Source organism: Rhea americana, unplaced genomic scaffold (genome assembly GCF_003343005.1).
Source record: "Rhea americana isolate MKP2758 unplaced genomic scaffold, rheAme1 scaffold_284, whole genome shotgun sequence".
Lineage (NCBI taxonomy): Eukaryota > Metazoa > Chordata > Aves > Rheiformes > Rheidae > Rhea > Rhea americana.
In genome coordinates, this window is record NW_028186406.1 from 77,169 (window position 1) to 95,163 (window position 17,995).

The 17,995-nt window shown below is 54.3% G+C and overlaps 1 protein-coding gene across 1 annotated transcript in view; it reads right to left on the minus strand.

Moving 5' to 3' along the window:
- Window positions 1–8,360: 8,360 nt before the first annotated feature.
- FRAS1 (Fraser extracellular matrix complex subunit 1) overlaps window positions 8,361–17,995 on the minus strand; it is a 176,856-nt gene continuing 167,221 nt past the window's right edge. The window contains exons 66-73 of the mRNA XM_085308858.1: window positions 17,008–17,158; window positions 15,855–15,962; window positions 14,773–14,932; window positions 13,493–13,609; window positions 12,896–13,062; window positions 12,334–12,539; window positions 10,287–10,433; window positions 8,361–9,223 (exon numbers count right to left, since the gene is read on the minus strand). Coding sequence (XP_085164984.1) covers window positions 8,639–9,223; window positions 10,287–10,433; window positions 12,334–12,539; window positions 12,896–13,062; window positions 13,493–13,609; window positions 14,773–14,932; window positions 15,855–15,962; window positions 17,008–17,158 — 1,641 coding nt within the window. The 3' untranslated portion in view covers window positions 8,361–8,638. The remainder of the gene's footprint in view (window positions 9,224–10,286; window positions 10,434–12,333; window positions 12,540–12,895; window positions 13,063–13,492; window positions 13,610–14,772; window positions 14,933–15,854; window positions 15,963–17,007; window positions 17,159–17,995) is intronic.

Consider the following 17,995-nt stretch of genomic DNA (forward strand, 5'->3'; position numbering starts at 1 on the left):
AAACGTGCTTCTCCGTTCTTCTGCACTTTGAGATGTGGTTTTGCTAGTTCACCGATCTATGAACAGTGACTTGAAGAATCTATCTTTTTTCCAGGATTTCATAAAATCCCCTCTTGCAGCATTCACAAACCTCCTCCCTGAGCGCGCTGAAGCTGCAGCTGATGCGTGGCGTTGACAGCGTCAGTCAYAGAGGGCGGAAACTCCGCAGCAAACCGAAGGGGCAAAACCCTTTCTCAGAGGTTGGGTAATAAACCCCTGTAGGTAGAAACAACCCTGAGGCATGAGTTTGTACTCATAGTTGCAAAACTATTATTTGCATCAATTATTACAGCTCGGTATTACCCTGTTATCTCTACAGTGGCAGCATTACRATATTCTGTAGCAATGAGTTCCACAGTGCAATTGCTACTGTGAAGATTTTTCTTCCTATCACCTCTGAATAGATTTCCCTTCGCTTTTATTCACTGTCTGCACTACAATAGGAACAAATCTCTGAGCTTACKCAGTGAGGTAAACATTCAATTTATATGCTTTTGTTTTATCCTCTCCGAGCCTTGTAGTTTCTAAATAAGGACTTATTTAGAAGGAATAATTACAGTCCTTTTAGGCTTTTTCACACTTGTTTATCATTATCAGATGTTCAAAACTCCTCAATTTTGCAACATAAACTATTTTCCAGAAAATGTAAAACATGCTTTTCTGGCAAAGTCCATCATCACTGTGCTCTTTATCAAAACTGCAATGAAGTTTCATGGCTCTATGCCCTTGGATCTGAATGCCAAAACCTTTACCTGGCCTCAATTAAAAAACAAACAAACCAAAAAAAAAACCAACAAAAACAAACAAACAAACAAACAAACAAACCTATTAGAGTTTTTGCTCTGGGTTACAATGAAATTTCATTTATGAACAACCATCCTGTTTACAGTTTCTATTATTGTTTTGCAGCTGAAATATGGAAACATGGTGCGCAAAATCTTACAGGCTTTTGGCAAAATAACAACCACCATCCCTACTACACGGAGCTCGGCTGTCCTGATGGAGTTGTGTGTAAGCATGCAAACAAATCTGCATCTGGACAGAGACTGCACTTCTTGTACACCGCAAGTAAAATACTGTCATATTCCTGTCCCRTGGCTCCCTCTCGTGTGGCTACCCGTCCTGCAGCACCTGCACCCATGGACCCTTGTGCCTTGGCACCCTCTCTGGTGACAGCCCCTGCCATGGCACTCTGTGCTCTGTTTGACGTGTTCAACCATGTTTCTGGCAAAATATGTTAAATCACATGCTCAGAATTTTTATTCTACGATGTGTTTTGCATGTCTTTGATCATGTTTGGCCGTGTGTCTGATGTGTTTGATCACGTGTTTGGCCCTGTGTTTGGTGACACGTTTAGCAACCTGGTTGGCTGTGTGCTGGGCCATGTGTTTCGCTATGTGTTTGCTCAGATGCTTGATGATGTGTCCGATCTTGTGTTTCATCACAGTTTTGATTCCATGTTTGGCCATGAGGCTGGCGATATGTTCGACCACATTTTCCCAGGATGTCGCTGATCACGTGGTTGATCACACGTTGCAGTTGAACATGCGTGCCCAAAATGTGCTAAAGCACTTGTTTGCCCGTTAAGCGTTTAATCACATTTGATCACGTGTTGTGTTTGACCATGGGGAGGTCTCTGGGGGAAGGGCTCCTCGCCTGCGGGTGGGGTGGCTGGGGGGGGCCGCAGAGGCTGCAGGGGGCCGTGAGGGACGCTGGGCGGAGAGACGCCCACGGCGCAACGGTGCCTGTTCCCAGGTCCGGCGGTGCTGGCTGGCCTCGGCGCGGGCGTGCGAGCGAGCGGGAGAARGCCCTGCTGTGGCCCCAGCAGGCAGCTCTGGCCAGGCCGGCACCTAGTTTTGGGTCCCCTGGGGCCACGGGCAACCCTTTGCTCGCCCCCTGCCCGGCAGCGGCTCGGGGACAGTGGGGCTGCCGGTGACCTTTGCGCCTGCCTCTTGCTCCCACAGCACAGCCATGCCCGCGAGCAATTCGGCGTCCTGGTGGGACTGCTGGGGCCCCTCATGAGCGACGTGGCGGCTGCATCCCGCCGGCGGGCAGCCACCGGCCTCGGCCGCCTGCTCCAGATCGGAGGTGAGGAGAGCGCGCAGGGCCCCGCGCTGTTGCTGCCCGGGGACCAGGGACCACCCCCCTTCGCGACCAGCCCCTCGCCCGGCACGTGGACCCGCTACGCCGCCCTCAGGGGGCCCTGGCTTCACCCTGGCCTTTGCCACCCTCCCTCGGGTCTGGCTCTATCCGCCCACGGGGCCGAAGTTGGCTCCCTGCCAGCGTGACTCCCCTTCCTCCCAGCTCCAGCCGAGACCACGGAAGCGGCGACCGAAGAGATCGGGTACCTGCGCGAGAGGCCGAACGCCAGCGAGGCCGAGTCCCTGCTGGTGACTTCCGTCAGCATCGCGAAGGCAGCTGGGCCCTGAAAAGGGGGGTGGGGGCCGGTGGTGGGCTCGCACCCCTCTCCCTGCTGCCAGCGGGGTCTCGCGCTGTTCCCCGAGCGAGCTGCTGCAGGGGGACACGTGCTGCGAGCACGGGGCAGAAGGCTGGAGACGTGTCTGTCCTCTCGGCCCACGACGAAAGGAGTAGGTGCCGTGCGCTGTCAGCGCGCGAGTGTCGTATCTGAGCCGCGTGCAACCTGGTCTCCTCTCTTTCCGATTTCCCCYGGGTCGTTTGCAAATACTTCCCTCGAGGCCAGGCCACAGGCTTCGTGAGCGCCACCGTGGAGAGCTTGCTGTGCGCCAGGCCCGCGTGCGCGGGGGCTGCTGGGCGGCGGACGCTCGTGTCCCTGAGGGACTGCGGAGAGCAAACCCTCCAGGAGGAGGTGGGAGAGGCGGGTTTTCCGTCAGCGTTCGGCTGTTCTTTGCTGTTGGCCCCCAAGAAGGGGGGGGACGGGACGCCTTCCAGGTGCCGGAGATCGCGAGTGCCCTTTACGCATGCCTGCGGAGCACCCCCAGGCGCTTTGTGCTGCAGGCCTTGGTCCTCCTGGCCCGCTCTCACCAACGCCTGGTGCTCGACAGCCTCCTCCAGAAGCGCCTGCCCACGGGCAGGTCTGCGCGCTCGCCCTCCCCTCTGCCATCAGCCCCGGGGCGCGCCTGCCYGGGGGGCCGGTCGGAAGCAGGTGGTTTTCCCCCGGGAAATGCTGAGCGCTGCCGGAGCRCGGGCTCGCGTCCCTGTCCTGACCTGGGCATTGCCGGCCCCGTTGGAGACGAGGAGGGCGCTCGACCTCTGGTGAGGGTGTCGCGGGCACTCGAAGATGCTGCCTCGCGTCTGTTCCCTTGCAGYGACACGGCGGAGCTGTGGAGGAGCCTGGGGAGAAGYGCTCTGGGGTGCCGCATGCTGGGGCACTTAACGGAGAAGTTAAGAGCAGCCCCGGGAGCGAGTGCTGCTCTCGGGAGCTGGGCAGCCGCCGGGACGCCCCGGAGCCTCGCACGGTAGGGTCGGTGGCCGAGGCGGTGGCGCCGTCTTGCGTCTGCTTTCCAGCCGGTGCCTCGGTGCGAGGCAGCGTCCGGCCCCTCGCGAGCRCCCGCGGACCCTCGGGGTGCTGTGCCAGGGCACCGGTGGTGCACGCAGCCGGGAGAGCTGGCTGCTGCCGGGCTGCAAGGCTGTTGCCGCGGTGGGGATCAGAGACAGGAAAAGCCTCCCAGGCCGGCGGGGGGACGTGCAGGGTGGGAAAGGCCCCCGCGTTACCAGACACTTCTTGGCTGAATTGCTCTGTAGATCACCCAGGCCCTCTCCGAGGTGATGTCTGAGCTGCAGAGCGAGATGCTGGTCCGATGCCTGCTTCCCCTCTTCCTTCCCTGCCTCCTGCGGCAAATCAGCGAGACGCTGGGGGAGGAGATGGCGCTGGGTGGCAGGGAGCCGGGCAGCAACGACGCGCCGGGCAGGTACGGAGCGGCAGGGCGGTTTTCTGTTAGCTTAAGCCATGAAGAGTGCCGACCGGCATTTCAGGAGTCCTTTGGCTCTCCCTCAGGGGAGGTTGGGATGAGCGAATCTTCCCTCAAAGTTATGCCACTGAGGATTTCTTTTGCCTTTTTTTTTTTTTTTTCCACCAGGCTTTTTGTGGAGGCCCTAGAGCTGATGCTGGCGAACTGCCTGGAGGCAGGGAGCGTGGACATCGCTGGCAGAGCCCCGGGCTCACGCCACCGGCATGCGTCTCCTGGCGAGGTAGGAGCCCCGGGATGCGCCCTGCCTCGTCCCGAGGGCTGCGCCCGCGGGAACAGTTGCTGGGACCTTGCTGCGTGCCCGGGAGCTCTGCTGCGCTGCGGAGCAGGGTCCGCGTCAGAGCAGGCAAATCCGGGAGCCACGGCCCGCGGCTGTCCCACGCGACCGCGCGTCTCGAGCCCGCTGGTGCTTCGTGCGCAGCGTGCTGCTCCGCGCCGAGCTCGTCCCGCAGTGCCTAGTGGAGACCCTCTTCCCGTGGCTGGCTTCACACCTGGCAAACCTGCGGCTCACCACCGCGGCTTTTTTTGCTGAKGTGAGGCGTGGGGAGGGCTCGGAGGGGCTCCCTGAGACGCCGCTGCTGGGGGCGGCCCCTGGAGCCCCGGGATGCGGCTGTCGCTGCACCTTGCCTGGCATGAGTCACGTCGCCACGCTAGCGGCCACGTGGCTTTGCTGCAGCTGATGAAKGACCAAGCGGTGGAGGAGCACGAACTCCTGAAGCCCCTCCTGGAGGCCTTGGTAGAAAGATCGCAGGACCCTGTCCGGAGCGTGCGGCAAACGGCAGCGAGAGGCGTGGGCAACGTGGCCAGCAGAGCGCCCGGCCAGGYGAGATGGCCTTTCCTGCGCTCTGAGCGCGGCCCCGGATCGAGAGCTGCCGTAGGGACAAGCAGAGGGTGACGTGGGGCTGTGCTGAGGCTGCGCTCCTCGCTTGGGTGCCAAGYGGGGCTCCCCGGGCTGGGGTCTGCTCTGGGCTGGCTCTCGCGAGGGCAGCCCTTGGTGCCGCGGTGGGAGGCAGGAGCAGCGAACAGCTTGTGCACCCCTTGCTCTGCAGCTGTGGAGGCACCGGGTGGTCGTGGTGGAGGTGCTGCTTGAGGGCCTGGAGGACACGGCTGGCACGGAGGTGGCTGCCGAGAGCTCGCAAAGGTGGTGGGGGAGCTGGAGAAGGGCCGTGGGCTCTGCCTTTAAAGACGTGGCGAGGTGCAGCCGGGCGCTCCTGGGGGCGGTAAGTGCAGCCGCTCTCGCTCCTGCTGACGAGAGGTGGGGGCCAGGGCGAGCGCGTGCAGTTTGGAGAAGAGGGAGAGTTTCTCGGCGCCGTCAGAAGCTTCCGCTTGCGAGTCCCTTTTGGGCAGGGAGTCTGTCCGGTGCCKGGCGCGAGGCAGGCGAAGGTGCCGCGGTGCTGCACGCGCACGCACGAGGCTGCCGGTGTCTCTGCAGCCCTCGCTGAGAGGTTTCTCCCTCGGTGCCCCGGGAAGGAGAGCGGCGTCCTCGCAAGTACCCTGACGCTCTTTTCCAGGCATGCAAGGTCGCTGTGCATCAGTGCGCCCCGTTCCTGGGCTCGAAGAGGGTGCAGCAGCRCATCGCCACGAGCGCAGGGCTGAGCGCCGCCGAGCCGCAGGACGAAGTCTGCAGACACGGCGCCGGCTGAGCGGCTGCAGCGGTGGGATCTGGCGCTCCTGGTCGGAGGCGGGAGACAGCAGCCAAGCTGCCGCCTCGAGGGCTGGGGGCTCTGGCGGCTTCCGGACGGGGGTCGCGGGGGAAACGGCGGCTGAGCACCCACGGCACCTGCCTGCGGTGTCTTTGCAGCTCAGCGGAACCGGCGGCGCGCCGAGGCCCCCCGCGCACGGACGGCGGCAGCCACGGTCCCCTCTGCGTCGGGGGGCCCAGCAGCCCGGGGGCGGAAGGCAATAAAGATCCGGCCACAAGCGGAAGGTGCCGGCCCTGTCTGGGCTCTGTGGGGCCTCGTGCCGGCCTAGGCTGCCCCGCACCCGGGGCTGGGCCTCCCCTGTGTTTTTGAGCTCAAAAACAGAGGTCAAGTCCTGCCTTTTTGGGTCGAAAGCAGCGGCTGAATCCTGCCTTTTTAGGGGCCACAAATGGAGGCTCCCTTGGCTCTTTCTGTGTCTGAAAACAGACCAAGTCCTGCATTTTTGGGACCTGGAAACTGCAGCGAGTTCAGCTGTTTCCAGCCCCAAAGCRGAGGCCGAGGGGGCCCTTTCCAGGGGAGGAGGCGGCAGTGGGGTGGGAGGCCATGTGTGTGGACCCTCCCCAAAGACGGGGGTCTGTCCGCGAGCGCCCCAAGGGCAGGGAGGCCGGCACACGCCAGGCCAAACCTCACGTCTGAGAGAACTTCTGGCTCGAGAGTGGGTTTTTGGGAGAAACACCAGCAGAAAGCATCTGCCAGGCCCCATATTTATTCAACACTCATCCAATACTTTCAGCGCTAATTAACCCATTAGCTTATAGATACTCAATCAGTACTGGCCAATGTGCTGCTACCGATTCGATACTCATCATCCAGCTGCTCAACCATGAGTCAACATAGATAAACCGACCAGCCGACATTCACGCGATACTTCCAGTACTGAATAACCAGTTTGTCCACACTGATGCCACGTACATTAAGCTCAGTAGTCAACATGCACCGAACATTCGCGAGCGCCTTGCTGGGCGCTGGACTCCCCGTCCCCGTGTACGGCTCGGCGCTGCCCCACAGACAAGCCTGGGGCGCCCGCTGCGGCTCCTGGTGTCCCCAGGTTCCTCCCGACAGCCCCGGAGCCCCGTCCCATCCTCCGGGATGCTACCTGCTGCTGCTGCTCCGGGCCGGCCCCCCTTGGCACTGCCAGGCACCGCCGCAGCCGCCGCCTCCCCCTGGTCCCAGCACCGCACATGGGCTCCCCACGGCCGGGACGTTGTCGTGCTCAGGTGAACGCTGTTCGAAGCGCAACGCATTGCCCTGGAACAAGCAGATTGCGGGAAGCGCAGTGCTGTGTGTGAACACGGTGTATTTGTTTGCACACCGCCACACAAGCAGAGCTCCCAAAAGCCCCAGGACCAAGGAGCAGCCCTGGCCCGGGGCACCCTCGGTGCAAAACAGTATCCCCCCAGGATCCCCGGCGTGGAGCGAAGGAGCCCCCCACGCTCCCCTTTGCCTGCAGCAAGGCCCTGCTGTGCTGGTATCCCTGGAGCAGCCCCAGCACCGGCTGCTGAGTACAGCATGACCGGGATCGTCCCCCTACCAAGGAGTCAGTGAAACAAGGAAAGGAGCTAAAAACCCAGAGCCAAGTGCGTATTTCAAATACAACAGACATTAACAAATCCTTCACCATTGTGTCCCAGTTTTTTGAAGTTAAGCACGTAAAAGTAGCACCAGTTAGCTCAGTCCCTGAGCTACCAGAAAAGGAGACCGAAGGGGCGAGTCCACGATGTGCCGCATCGGGAAGAACACACACAGGCCCCAGTCACGTGCGGTACGAACGGTCCCTCGGCGCTCCGTGGCGAGGCCGGACGCGACGCCAGTGCTGGCAGGGAGCCGCAGCTGCGCGGCTGACACACGGCGTGTCCCCTGCCGCGGGCCACCGCAGCAGAACGGCAGCCTGTCCCCTGCGGGGCTCACGGCTCCTCCGCCAGCGGGCCGGGCCGGAGCCTGCACGGAGCGAACCCCAACGCCTGAGTGCCGGGGTTGCGGCCGCCCGACTGCATCGTTTTCCTCCTCGCAGGAAAAGAAACACCCAAACTCGCCCCAGGCATTCAGCAGGGATGTGCTGGTTTTCCTTCTTGCTTTCTGCTCTCAGAGGTGGGAGCGCGAACCCTGGCTGTGACGGGGGCCGTGAGTGCCAGCTGCTCTCCTGGCAGACACGGAGCCATCCCACCGCACAGGGAGACGGTGCAGAGCAGCGGGTGCTCGCTGCAGCTGGGAGCCTGGGGAAGCTGCCGTGCTCAGAGCYGCCTGGGGCAAGGCGGGCTCCGTGGTGGGGCCAGGAGCCAAGGGCAGCGCTGCGGCCACGCGACTGCAGCGAGCTTCCCCTCGGAGTCTGCTCCYGGCCGGGCTGAACGATGCCCCGTGATGGCCCTCGGCCTCCCTCGCACACGGGATTTGTTTCTCTGCAGCGTTTCGCCCTGCTCAGGCACCAGCACTGATGCTCAGACCGGCTCCACACACACTCTCGCCCAAGGCAGGGAGGCGAGCAGCAAAGCCAGGGAAAGGGCTCAGCCCGGGAAGCAGCAGGTCGAGCTCCTGTGCTGAGCCCCCAGCAGCAGCAGCCCCGAGCCTGAGGCAAGGCTGCAGCATCTCTCCCCTGGTGCAAATGCAGCGAGTGGCACAGACCCACTCTGCCCGAGCTGCCCCTGCTCCACAGGGAGGTGTTTGGCTCCCAGGGACGTAGTTACAGAAGTGGCAAAGCGTGAAGTAAAGGAGCGTGGCAGAGACGCACATGGAGAGCTCAACATTGTCTGCCCTGCCCAGCTCCAGCAGTTGTGGGCAACGAGGGAGATCAGTCGTGAGCAGAGGTTTGAGATCATCACTCAAAGCGAAAGCCACCCATTTTTCTCAGAAGTATATAAAAATACCAGCATAGTTTTTCTTATMTTTTCTCTTCTTCTTTTTTTTCTGTTTTTGAAACTTATAAAAAGCYTTTACAAAATAAAAGTGTGCGTCTCATTAAACTTCCGTTCCATCGGGCACATTGCTGTGGACTTTGACTTCTAAGTTCACCTGCTTCACCTTCCCGCCCTTCAGCTTCGGGGCGCCCCCCGTTTCCCTCAGGATGTTGATATTCCTCACGGTGCAGTACTGGCTGTTCACAGCCTTCCCCGCTCCTTTGGGCAGCTCCACCTTGGTGTTCAGGGGATGCTCCTCTGCAATGGCTCTGGCTGCCTCCTTCCTCCTCTGCAGCTTTCGACACCTCCTGGTGATGAAGCAAACTCCCAAAAGCACCAGCACCAGCAGCATGACGGCAGCGAACGCACTCCCGAGGGAAGTGCCTGTCTGCGACAAGGAGGCTGCAGCAACTGCTTCCTCCATCTCCAAGAGCAGCGATTTCATGTTGGTGCCATTCTTGATCTGGTCGCCTTCATTGTCATAGACCAAGGAGTCGTCCAGCATCAGCCTCCCGTCACTGTCGACCAAGTCCCTGCGGCCACGTTTCAAGCGGTGAGTGAGAGATCGCTGAACACGAGGCCCCGCAATACTCTCTGGGCCAATTATGTAGATGACTTGAAGGTACCACTGATGCCCAGCTTCCACCTTTAAGAAAGAGAACACACACACACAGGAAATTTTACTGACAATTTTTAGATATATTTTTTTTAAGGTAAAGCTGGTTGCGGTTTTTCAACTAGCTTTTTGATTTCTGCAGATACTGACAAAAAYGCTCACAATGCTTCTAGAACACCTGCAATAATATGTGTCATCTAGTTTGGTGTTCAGTTTCCTGACTATCTTTGCAACTGTAATAAATAACTCAGGAACATGGATAAACTGCTTTTAAAGAGTTGCTTTTCTGCATGCTTTGAGAAAGTATTTTTTCAAAAGAGCTTAAAAAACAGAATAATTCTTCATCTCCATATTCTGTACTGGAGCGTTCAGCTTCCTAACTGGTTCCCCTGCTAATTTATGGTACAACCCCAAGAATGCCCAGAAGCCACATAGGCAAGCAGAGTTCACTGGATTACAGAAGGTCTCTTTGAGGAGGGGCAAAAAAGACCAGAAATCAGCATATACAATTCTGTCCTTAATCATGTGCTTCCGTTGCGTCCCTCCTGCGAGGGTGGTCTCTGCTAYGATCTGGCCTGGCTCCTCCACTTCTTGTAACGGCCAGCAGCTCTGCACTGACAGGAGCCGCAATGAGAAGTTGCCTGCCCCGTTAAGTGATGAGAGGAGCCAAGAGCTCTGAGCTCCTGTTACCTTCAGCTCACTGGGGAAAACTCCCCGCAACTTTCACAACCAGGTGCTGAACAGAAGCTCTGATTTCTCACATTGCATTAATACTGAGGTAAATCAAGCAGAAATCTTCCACAAAATGGTCCGCAAATGCAAATGACCATGTGGGCCACTGACCATATGGGAGTCAACCTAGCTTCACAGGGACCAAGTTATGGGGGTGGAAATGAATGCTAGCATGTCCCACCTCACCATCAGAAAGGCTATTKGAAGGTTGCCATTAAATTGCAGAAGACTGCAGGATCTACCTTAACATGAATTTGTTTTTCCTAACAATGTCAGGCTCAAAGCTTAAAATTTACAGAGCATCTGCGACAACCTGGGCAGAGAAGTTCATTTTAGGCTTCTGACATCGCTTGCCATGTACCTTATAGAGAGCGTCCACCTTGAGAGTAAATCCGTCGACTCCAGGCATGCTGCTTACTGAATGAAACTCAGATAATTCAGAAGCAAAGTGGGCATCAAAAGGGACATCATGGAAATACTTATCAGTTACTTCTGGTTGGTTTCGGTCCTGGAAGGCAGAGAGGCTTCAAGAGCAGGAATGCACATTACCAGCAATGTGTACGTAACAAGCGTGGTGTTACCACGGGTTATCAAGGGTGGTGTTACCGACGGTGCAAAGCAGAGCACCCCTCAAGCCGAATACAGCCTTAAAAGATGACCTCTCCCTCCCAGGMACCTTCGATGATGCTAATCCAAATTGGGACAAATCCTCCCTAGTCTTAAAACTACTTCCTCTGTTTTCCAGATAAATTTTAACCCATTTTCAGGAATTTTCAGGCTAAGCCTGGCATTTCTGCACATCTTTCCAAAGGGAAGTCAAAAGCCAGCAAAATACTACATACTACTGCAAAAACCCAGTCCAACTGCCCAGTCTTTGCAAATCGCTGTAAAAGGTGCTATAGAAGGGCCTCATTTACATATATTCCCCCTCCACCCCATATGGATACATACATTTGTTTAAACGTGCGGGTTATAGTACAGAAAATACATATACCCTGTATGGTTTGTAATCCCTTCATACTGATTTAGCACACCATTTCAATACTAGGCTTGTTGAAAGGAACATGAGAAGAGTGTAACCAGCCTGCTCCTCTGTACAAGCTAAACTGGACCAAAACCATTAACATTAATGTGGCTGCCAGTGAGGACACTGGCAAGTGTTAATTTCAAAGCATGTAATTAGAGCTAAATGCATCTTGGGAGCTAATCACAGCTTTAGACAATGAAGAAGAATTTCTGGTAAGTGATAAATAAATCTCCCTTTATATGCTGCCAGTCCTGTCATTCCCAAGTAATGGTATAAACAGAAATCAAGGAAATTTTTAAAAGTTTGCTACATCACTTTTTTCCCCTCCTCATCTCTTATCCTTTAGACTAAGAAATACACAGGAGTAAAGATCAAGGAAAAACTGATCTGGTCTTCACGGTTCAGACTTGTCTGACAAGCACTACAAAAAGCCACCACATTTCATTTCTCATGCCTCTGCAGCCAGACTCTGCTCGTACTGGGGAAAAAACAAAGCAGCAGATGCCAGCTCTGCAAGCAGATATTTGCATGAGGACAGCTCCCAAAAGAGGGACGACTCTAGCACAGGCAACACGCTTTACTGGGGCTCCGGCTTTCCAGGGCCACGCAAAGGAGCTGGCGGCTGTGAGGCGTTGCAGGCTCTGTCCAGAGACACTGCAGGATGTTGTGCAGTTTGGGGGTCTCTGGGGAAGTCAAATGGTAAAGCAACAGTGCTGAGTACTTTGGGACAGTCAGGCTAGTCAGAAAAAATAAAGGCGAAAATAGCTAGAACTGCAGACTAAAATAGCTAATAGGAGCTAAATAYCACATGAGCAGTGCACTAACTACTTCTGAAAAGAGGAGGACAAAGCTAACACTAGTGTAATATACTGAATCTGATCTTGCTGTTTGTGGTTGTTTCATCCCCACATTAGGCCCAGCAAGATGCAAGTGATCAGGTCCTGTCCAAACAAGGCAGACCCAGTGCCATGTAGCAAATATTCTGCTAGTTGCTGGGACACTCACTTTTTCTCATAGCCAGCTAGCATGTCTTTTGTCTAGCCTCAGCAAAACAATGCTTCGCCTTTCAAAATGAGAAGTGTTAGTCAGTGTTTTTGCTAAACACAGTTAATTTTCCTCCCTCTTAAAGACAGTGCTCCCTGCACTGGCTCCCTGATGTGCGGTCCCTTCTCCACAAGCTGGAAGGTCAGTTAGTCCCCAGATCTGTTCTAYGCTCCTGTGACATGGATTTAGTCCTTCAGAGTTTCCTCCTCTGAAAGTTTTTGAAGAGGAAAAGGAAACATAGGTCTCATACAGGGTACAAGGGGCATCACCAAACTTCTCCAGACATGATCACACAAAATGCTGGACATCATGGTTTTGTCCACAGCACAAAACTTACTAAGAGGAGAAATCTGTGCTTGAGGTACTTGTTGGGTTGAATACAGCCATACTGGGGTCCCTCATTATACACAGTTCCTGTTGGGTCAAAGAAAGGCACGTAGCCGTCCTTGCCAGTACAGAGGTAGACTTTTTCCAGCTGTAGCTTATAGGCAGCATTTAGGTTTTGTTCGGGGTTCCAGAGCACGCGGCCATACAGGATTTGACCTGAGGAGGTTGGGAGAAAAAATGGTCAGGATAAATTCTCTGAAGGGTAACAGGGAGGAGATGAGACAAATTCAGCAGGAGAACCATTCCCAGAGCCAAACGCATCAACTAGAAATGGATCTGGTTTTCGATGGGTTTTAATTTGCATGGGCAGATGACAGAATATCATGCCATAAATACATTCTTGTCTTCTGGTCATGCTATTACAGATCCGCAACATGCTTAAAATGACAYTTGCTGCTGCAAAAGAGGCAAAGCCAAACTTGGGTTTTACCATTCTCTTCCACAGAAGCAGAAGTGCTGAAGACAGAAGCCTTAGATACAAATGGTACAGGAAAAGAGAAAAAAAATCCTACCTTTTGAAAATGCCCCTTTGTAATCCATTTCCGCCAGAGACATTTCAGATTTGGTGGGATCCATCAAAAACACTTTCTCATTGTTACAGAGTTGAAACTCTGTGTTTAGGGAGTAGACAACAGGAACTGGGCGGTTTGTCTGCTGGAAGGCAATTGGGATCAAAAATCTAAAATTGGGACAGGAAGGAAAAAAGAGAGATTTAGTCTGTGCTGTTCTGAAGTTACMTGCTGGTGACCTATATAATCGCTTTGCCCTTCCTCCCTCCTGCTTGATTATTTGCAGGCCAGCAGCCCACACTTCAGTAGTATTCAACCCAAGCTGACTGGTTGTTCTCATCCTGCCCAGTTTTCCAGCAACCGCACAGGGCCCTGCATAACTGGTCGAAGCCAGCTGATGATGGCTTTGCTTTCCTTCGTGTCTGGCGACAATCTCGTACTGCCCCGACAAGGAACAGTCGCAGTCACAGGGGGACGCCTGAGCCAAACACAAGGCTCATCCCCTCCCCTTTTTGCAGCTGCTACGTGCCTGCTGGGACTACGCAAACAGCTTAGGCCAGCTAAAACTGTCCTGCCGAAAGGCCAAGCGCAGCTCCTTACCGTTCAGGGGCATGAGCGGTGCAGGGCAGGGGCTTGTCTCCGGGCTCGATCCACGGCTGTGTGGGCTGTACAGTGCAGGGAATGAGGAAGATTGTGTACTCTCCAGAGTAGTCCTTCCTGTAAAGAGGTGGGAGACACTGCGATCACCAAACTGACTCCAAGCTGTTCGCCCAGCTGAAGTGCTTGCCTAAAAGCCTCCATTCTCTAATTAGTGCAAGCAAGGGAGACAAAGTTCAGAGCTGGACCTAACCCACACCCAGAAACCTCCATTTATCCTAGCAGTTGCAGGAGGGATGAATTTGGCCTACAGTGCTTAATTTGGCCCTCTGTTTGTGCAGCAGCATACACAGAAAAAGGAAATAAACTGAAATAATAAAAAAGTTTTTTTTTTAAGGTGAACCAAATCTCCCTAAATTTTAACATACCTACTTCCATCAAGCACGGCACTAATGACTAAGTCAGTCACAAACAGGAAATTCTACTTTAACCTGCAGGCTGCAAAACAAACCTCAGACACAGTGGTGTCTACCTAGCCACTGGTGTAATTCCTAGAAAAATGCATTTACAAGATGGATTGACTTTTTTCTACTTCTATGACAGACAGAGCAGTTGCTACTCACACGCTCTAGCTCTGAATCCTTGAGTAAGGCCAGCTTGTTACYGTTCCACCCTGCTTCTGGCTCTGTGGCTGCCAAAGGGGCAACACGGATTGCTCTCTCCAGCCTGGACTTGAGGCTACCAAATCCATTTCCCGGGGTCTCCAGGACAGTCACTGCTGTGAGGAGCGAGCAGGAAGGATTTCCAGTTCATTAAAGCAGCGCCAGAGTTGGCTCCATGAGCAGCACCTCTGTCAGCACTGCGCGGCAATACAACAGGCTCTCTACCCTGGCGCAGCTCTCGTCCAGGCTCACTCAAGGGTGAGCACGGACAAGGAGGAGGAAAAGAACACCTTGCTGGGGGCTTACAAACTGGAGCCTGCCTCAGGAAGAGCACCAAGAGGCCATCAGGCCAAGCAAGGCTAAATTCAGCCGCTGAAGGGCAAGAGGAACAAGGACTGAATGCCACCAGGTACAGTTTAGTAGAGCCACACACAAATGTGCACAGTCTCGTGCTGGTCACAATTACACCAGCATTTAACAGTTGTGATGATGAGCACAGGAACGGTGTGTCAGTATGAACTATTCCTGCTGTGCCACTGCTGTTCCTTCCCCGAGCTTTCACCTCCCGAAGACTATCTGTAGCAGRAAGCTGCTGCAGGTGCCTGAGGCCGCTGTCCTCACCTGTTATAGGAGCTGGTGGCTCTCCAGAGCTGGTAGGGCGAGTCGAACGTCTGCGCACTCCACAGCAGCTGCAGGTCAAATTCGATCCCTCCCAGGTGCTCGGGTGTTCTTAGAAAAGACTTCACATCTGGCAGGCTGTGGTGCTCCATTACAAAAAGCCCTGCAGGGAGGACAAAGGATCCCGCGGGGATTTGCCACTGGCACCGCTTTGCACYGCTCCCTTGGAGGTGTCAGGTAAGGCAGAGTGCTGGGAGCCCCCCTGCTGCACACCTCGCAGAGRGACTCCCCATGGTAGGGTGATCGCAGCTCTCACGTTAAGAGAGACTGGAGAGCCAGCACAGTGGAGCTGCTATTGCTGCCTCATATCCAGAAGCAACTTTTGCTACTGGTAGTAGTTGGTTGGCTGGAGCAAGTTAGGGGCAGATCTCAAACACACTGCTGAACAAGACAAACTCTAGTGCTGCTGCAGTCTGCTGCTGCCTTAATACCAGCTGCTCCAGAACTGGCAGTGGATGCCCCTGCCYCCCCCTTCCCAGACACAATGCTGTGCTGCTCCAATCTCCTATTTAAAGCAGGAGTTGTGGCACGTTCATGTGAGACAGCAGCAGAGGGCATGGAGCTGACCTGCCCTTGGCAGAGAAAAGAGATGATGATGAAGAGAGTCAATAGGTGAAGCACTTGTTAGATTAAGGCTTTTCATCTTGTGGATAATGGAAATTATTAAGCCCAAATCAGCCAGGCTTCTGAGAGGCCTAGCTAAACAGCTGGGTAGTTCTTATAATAGGCAKAAGGATGTTAGGAAGCTTGGAATCAAAATGAAGTTTGCATATACTCCTTCATTTTAATACAAGAAAGTTCTTCTTAATTCTCCAGCCCAGGACAAGTAGAAGACCTCAAGTTCTTCTCCATAAGGCAGAAAATTAAAACAAAAAATACCAAAGAGCAAACTSGTTCCTGGGCTGAAATACCTCCTTTGAAGATGAATCCTGTCCTTAGCCAGAGCTTGCTTTCCTACCTCTGTTTTCAGAGCAGWTTCGTATCTGCACGGCACTTCCTTTCTCCATCAGGACTAATACTCTTACCTCTAAACTTGGCCTGCGTCTTGAACTCAATCACCAGACGGCCATCCTCACGGATATAAATCCTGATGATCTGCAGCCGGGCTGAGAGCACGCTGTCTGTCTGAATCCCTGCATGTGCAGCAAGAACAAAGTCACTGGGGGATGCGTAACACAGCRGGCCCTAAAACGAGCTCTGTCATCCCCACATAGCCCCAGATATGCTTAGGGGAGGTCCAGAAAGACACAACTTAATTGGGATCATTCTCCAGTGGATCATGGATTTCCTTTATTATCCACATACGCTGCCTAAGTCCCACTCAAGAAGATAGGAAGTAAATGCACTGAATTCTCCTTTTGACTACTTTGTGAATATAACATATTTTACGCCAGCTACACATCAAGGTAACTGTTCTAGATGATTGTTCTGTGCACTCTTGGCCTTAATTCCCCAGTGTCCCTCCTAACACAATGCTCTRTGAGTCCCTGCTCCAAAATACTTAGTATTACCACCGCCAGAAGAAAACCCAAGGAGAAGGAGACTCCCTTCCTTGTAGCCTGTCACCAACATGAGCAGCAATATTTGCTCCAGACTGTAGTTGTAGGTTCACAGCACACACAGCCTCCAAATATTGTGGGAAAGCTAAATAACCCAGCCGGAAACAGAAGACTCACAGGCAGAGGATAAGCCACAAATAGCTGCACTGATGTTAATTCTTGGATGTCACCACCAGCAAAGGAGAGTACCACAATTTTAACAGATAATGGTAACTATAGGAAGAAAGTCTCCYTGCGAGAGCCAGGAGGCTGAGGAACATTACTGCAACTCCTGCATGAGCTTCWCTGGAAAGTGATGGAGAAAAGACTCAAAATGTGCCATAGGGAACAGCCTCTGCTGGGTGGTGGCAAGTTAGGTGACAATAGTGGCCTTTTTCTGCRGCACTTTCTAGGGCTCAGGGACAACTGTTTCCATTATCAGAGAGAGGCTGGGGGGAAATGACAGCTCCCCTGCTAAGCATTCCTGAGTGCTGCCATATCTGAACTCAGCTTGCAYGCCTCTTTTCTTCAGCAAGCACCACCCCTACTCAGGAGTGCGGTGGCAGGGCAGCAGCTAAGAAAGAAGAAAAACCAAGAACAGAACACTTTCCCCAGCCTCCCTCAAATGCCTCAGCCCTACCTGTTCTCCAGAGAACTGTATCATAGAAAAAGGAGAACTCCATCTCGGTGTGATGCTCCAGAGAMGCCCAGCCTCTCGGTGCTGTCACGTAAACGTAGGACACATAGAGCGGGACGTAGACTGTTAAGAAGGACTGAGCAGAGTCCCGTACCTGCCAATAAAACCCGCAAAGGTGGTTACGCAGTGGCTAGGAGAGACACTGGCTCACACTCCCAGCACCCGTTGTGCTCAGCTTCTGCTTTGTGAACAGAAAAAAGGTCAGAGGAGCTGCAAGAGAAGTCTCTTTTCTTTGGGTCCCTGTGGGTCTCYCTCCACAGAGGGAATCATGGATAGCCTAAGCGCATGGAAGATAATGTCAGGAAGATGTATTCCTAAGGCAATAGGATGTCTTTGCCCCACAGAGACTGGGCATTATTGCCAAGTAATAAACGAGGACAGCTGAGGGCAGGAAATGTTTCCTCTGGGGCAAAAGTTATTCTGATGTTTGKGTGAGGTAGAGTGCTGAGAACAGCTTTTCTGTTGCCATTTTGTACATCAGCTTATTTGTTTGCGCGCACACACACATGCACAYGTGTTGCACATTAAAGAGTAACTGAGGGTAAAAGCAGTAAGTTCTGAAAGCATTTTAACACCTTGCCATTCTGGGACAGCCACTCTGGAAGATTTTTTTTCTCTTTTCCAATTCACAGCATGGAGGCATGTGTGAGCATGTCTGYAGCTGGAGGCAAGTCCTTCCACATCAGTCCCCAAACTACTCACTGCAAGAATCAGGGGTGTGTGCCCAAGCCGCAGCGCAGCAGGGCGAGAGATGAACTGCCGTGGGGCAGTGTAGTTGCGCTAGCACCCAGTTGAGCACGGCGCACTGTGCTCTGCTGTGCCTCTGCAGCATCCTTGCCACCTCTGCGCCACACCGAGCTCTGCAGTGCTGGCGCAGCCAGGGTGGGGAACACTGTTGCCAGCGCACTCCCTTGCATCACACAACATCAAA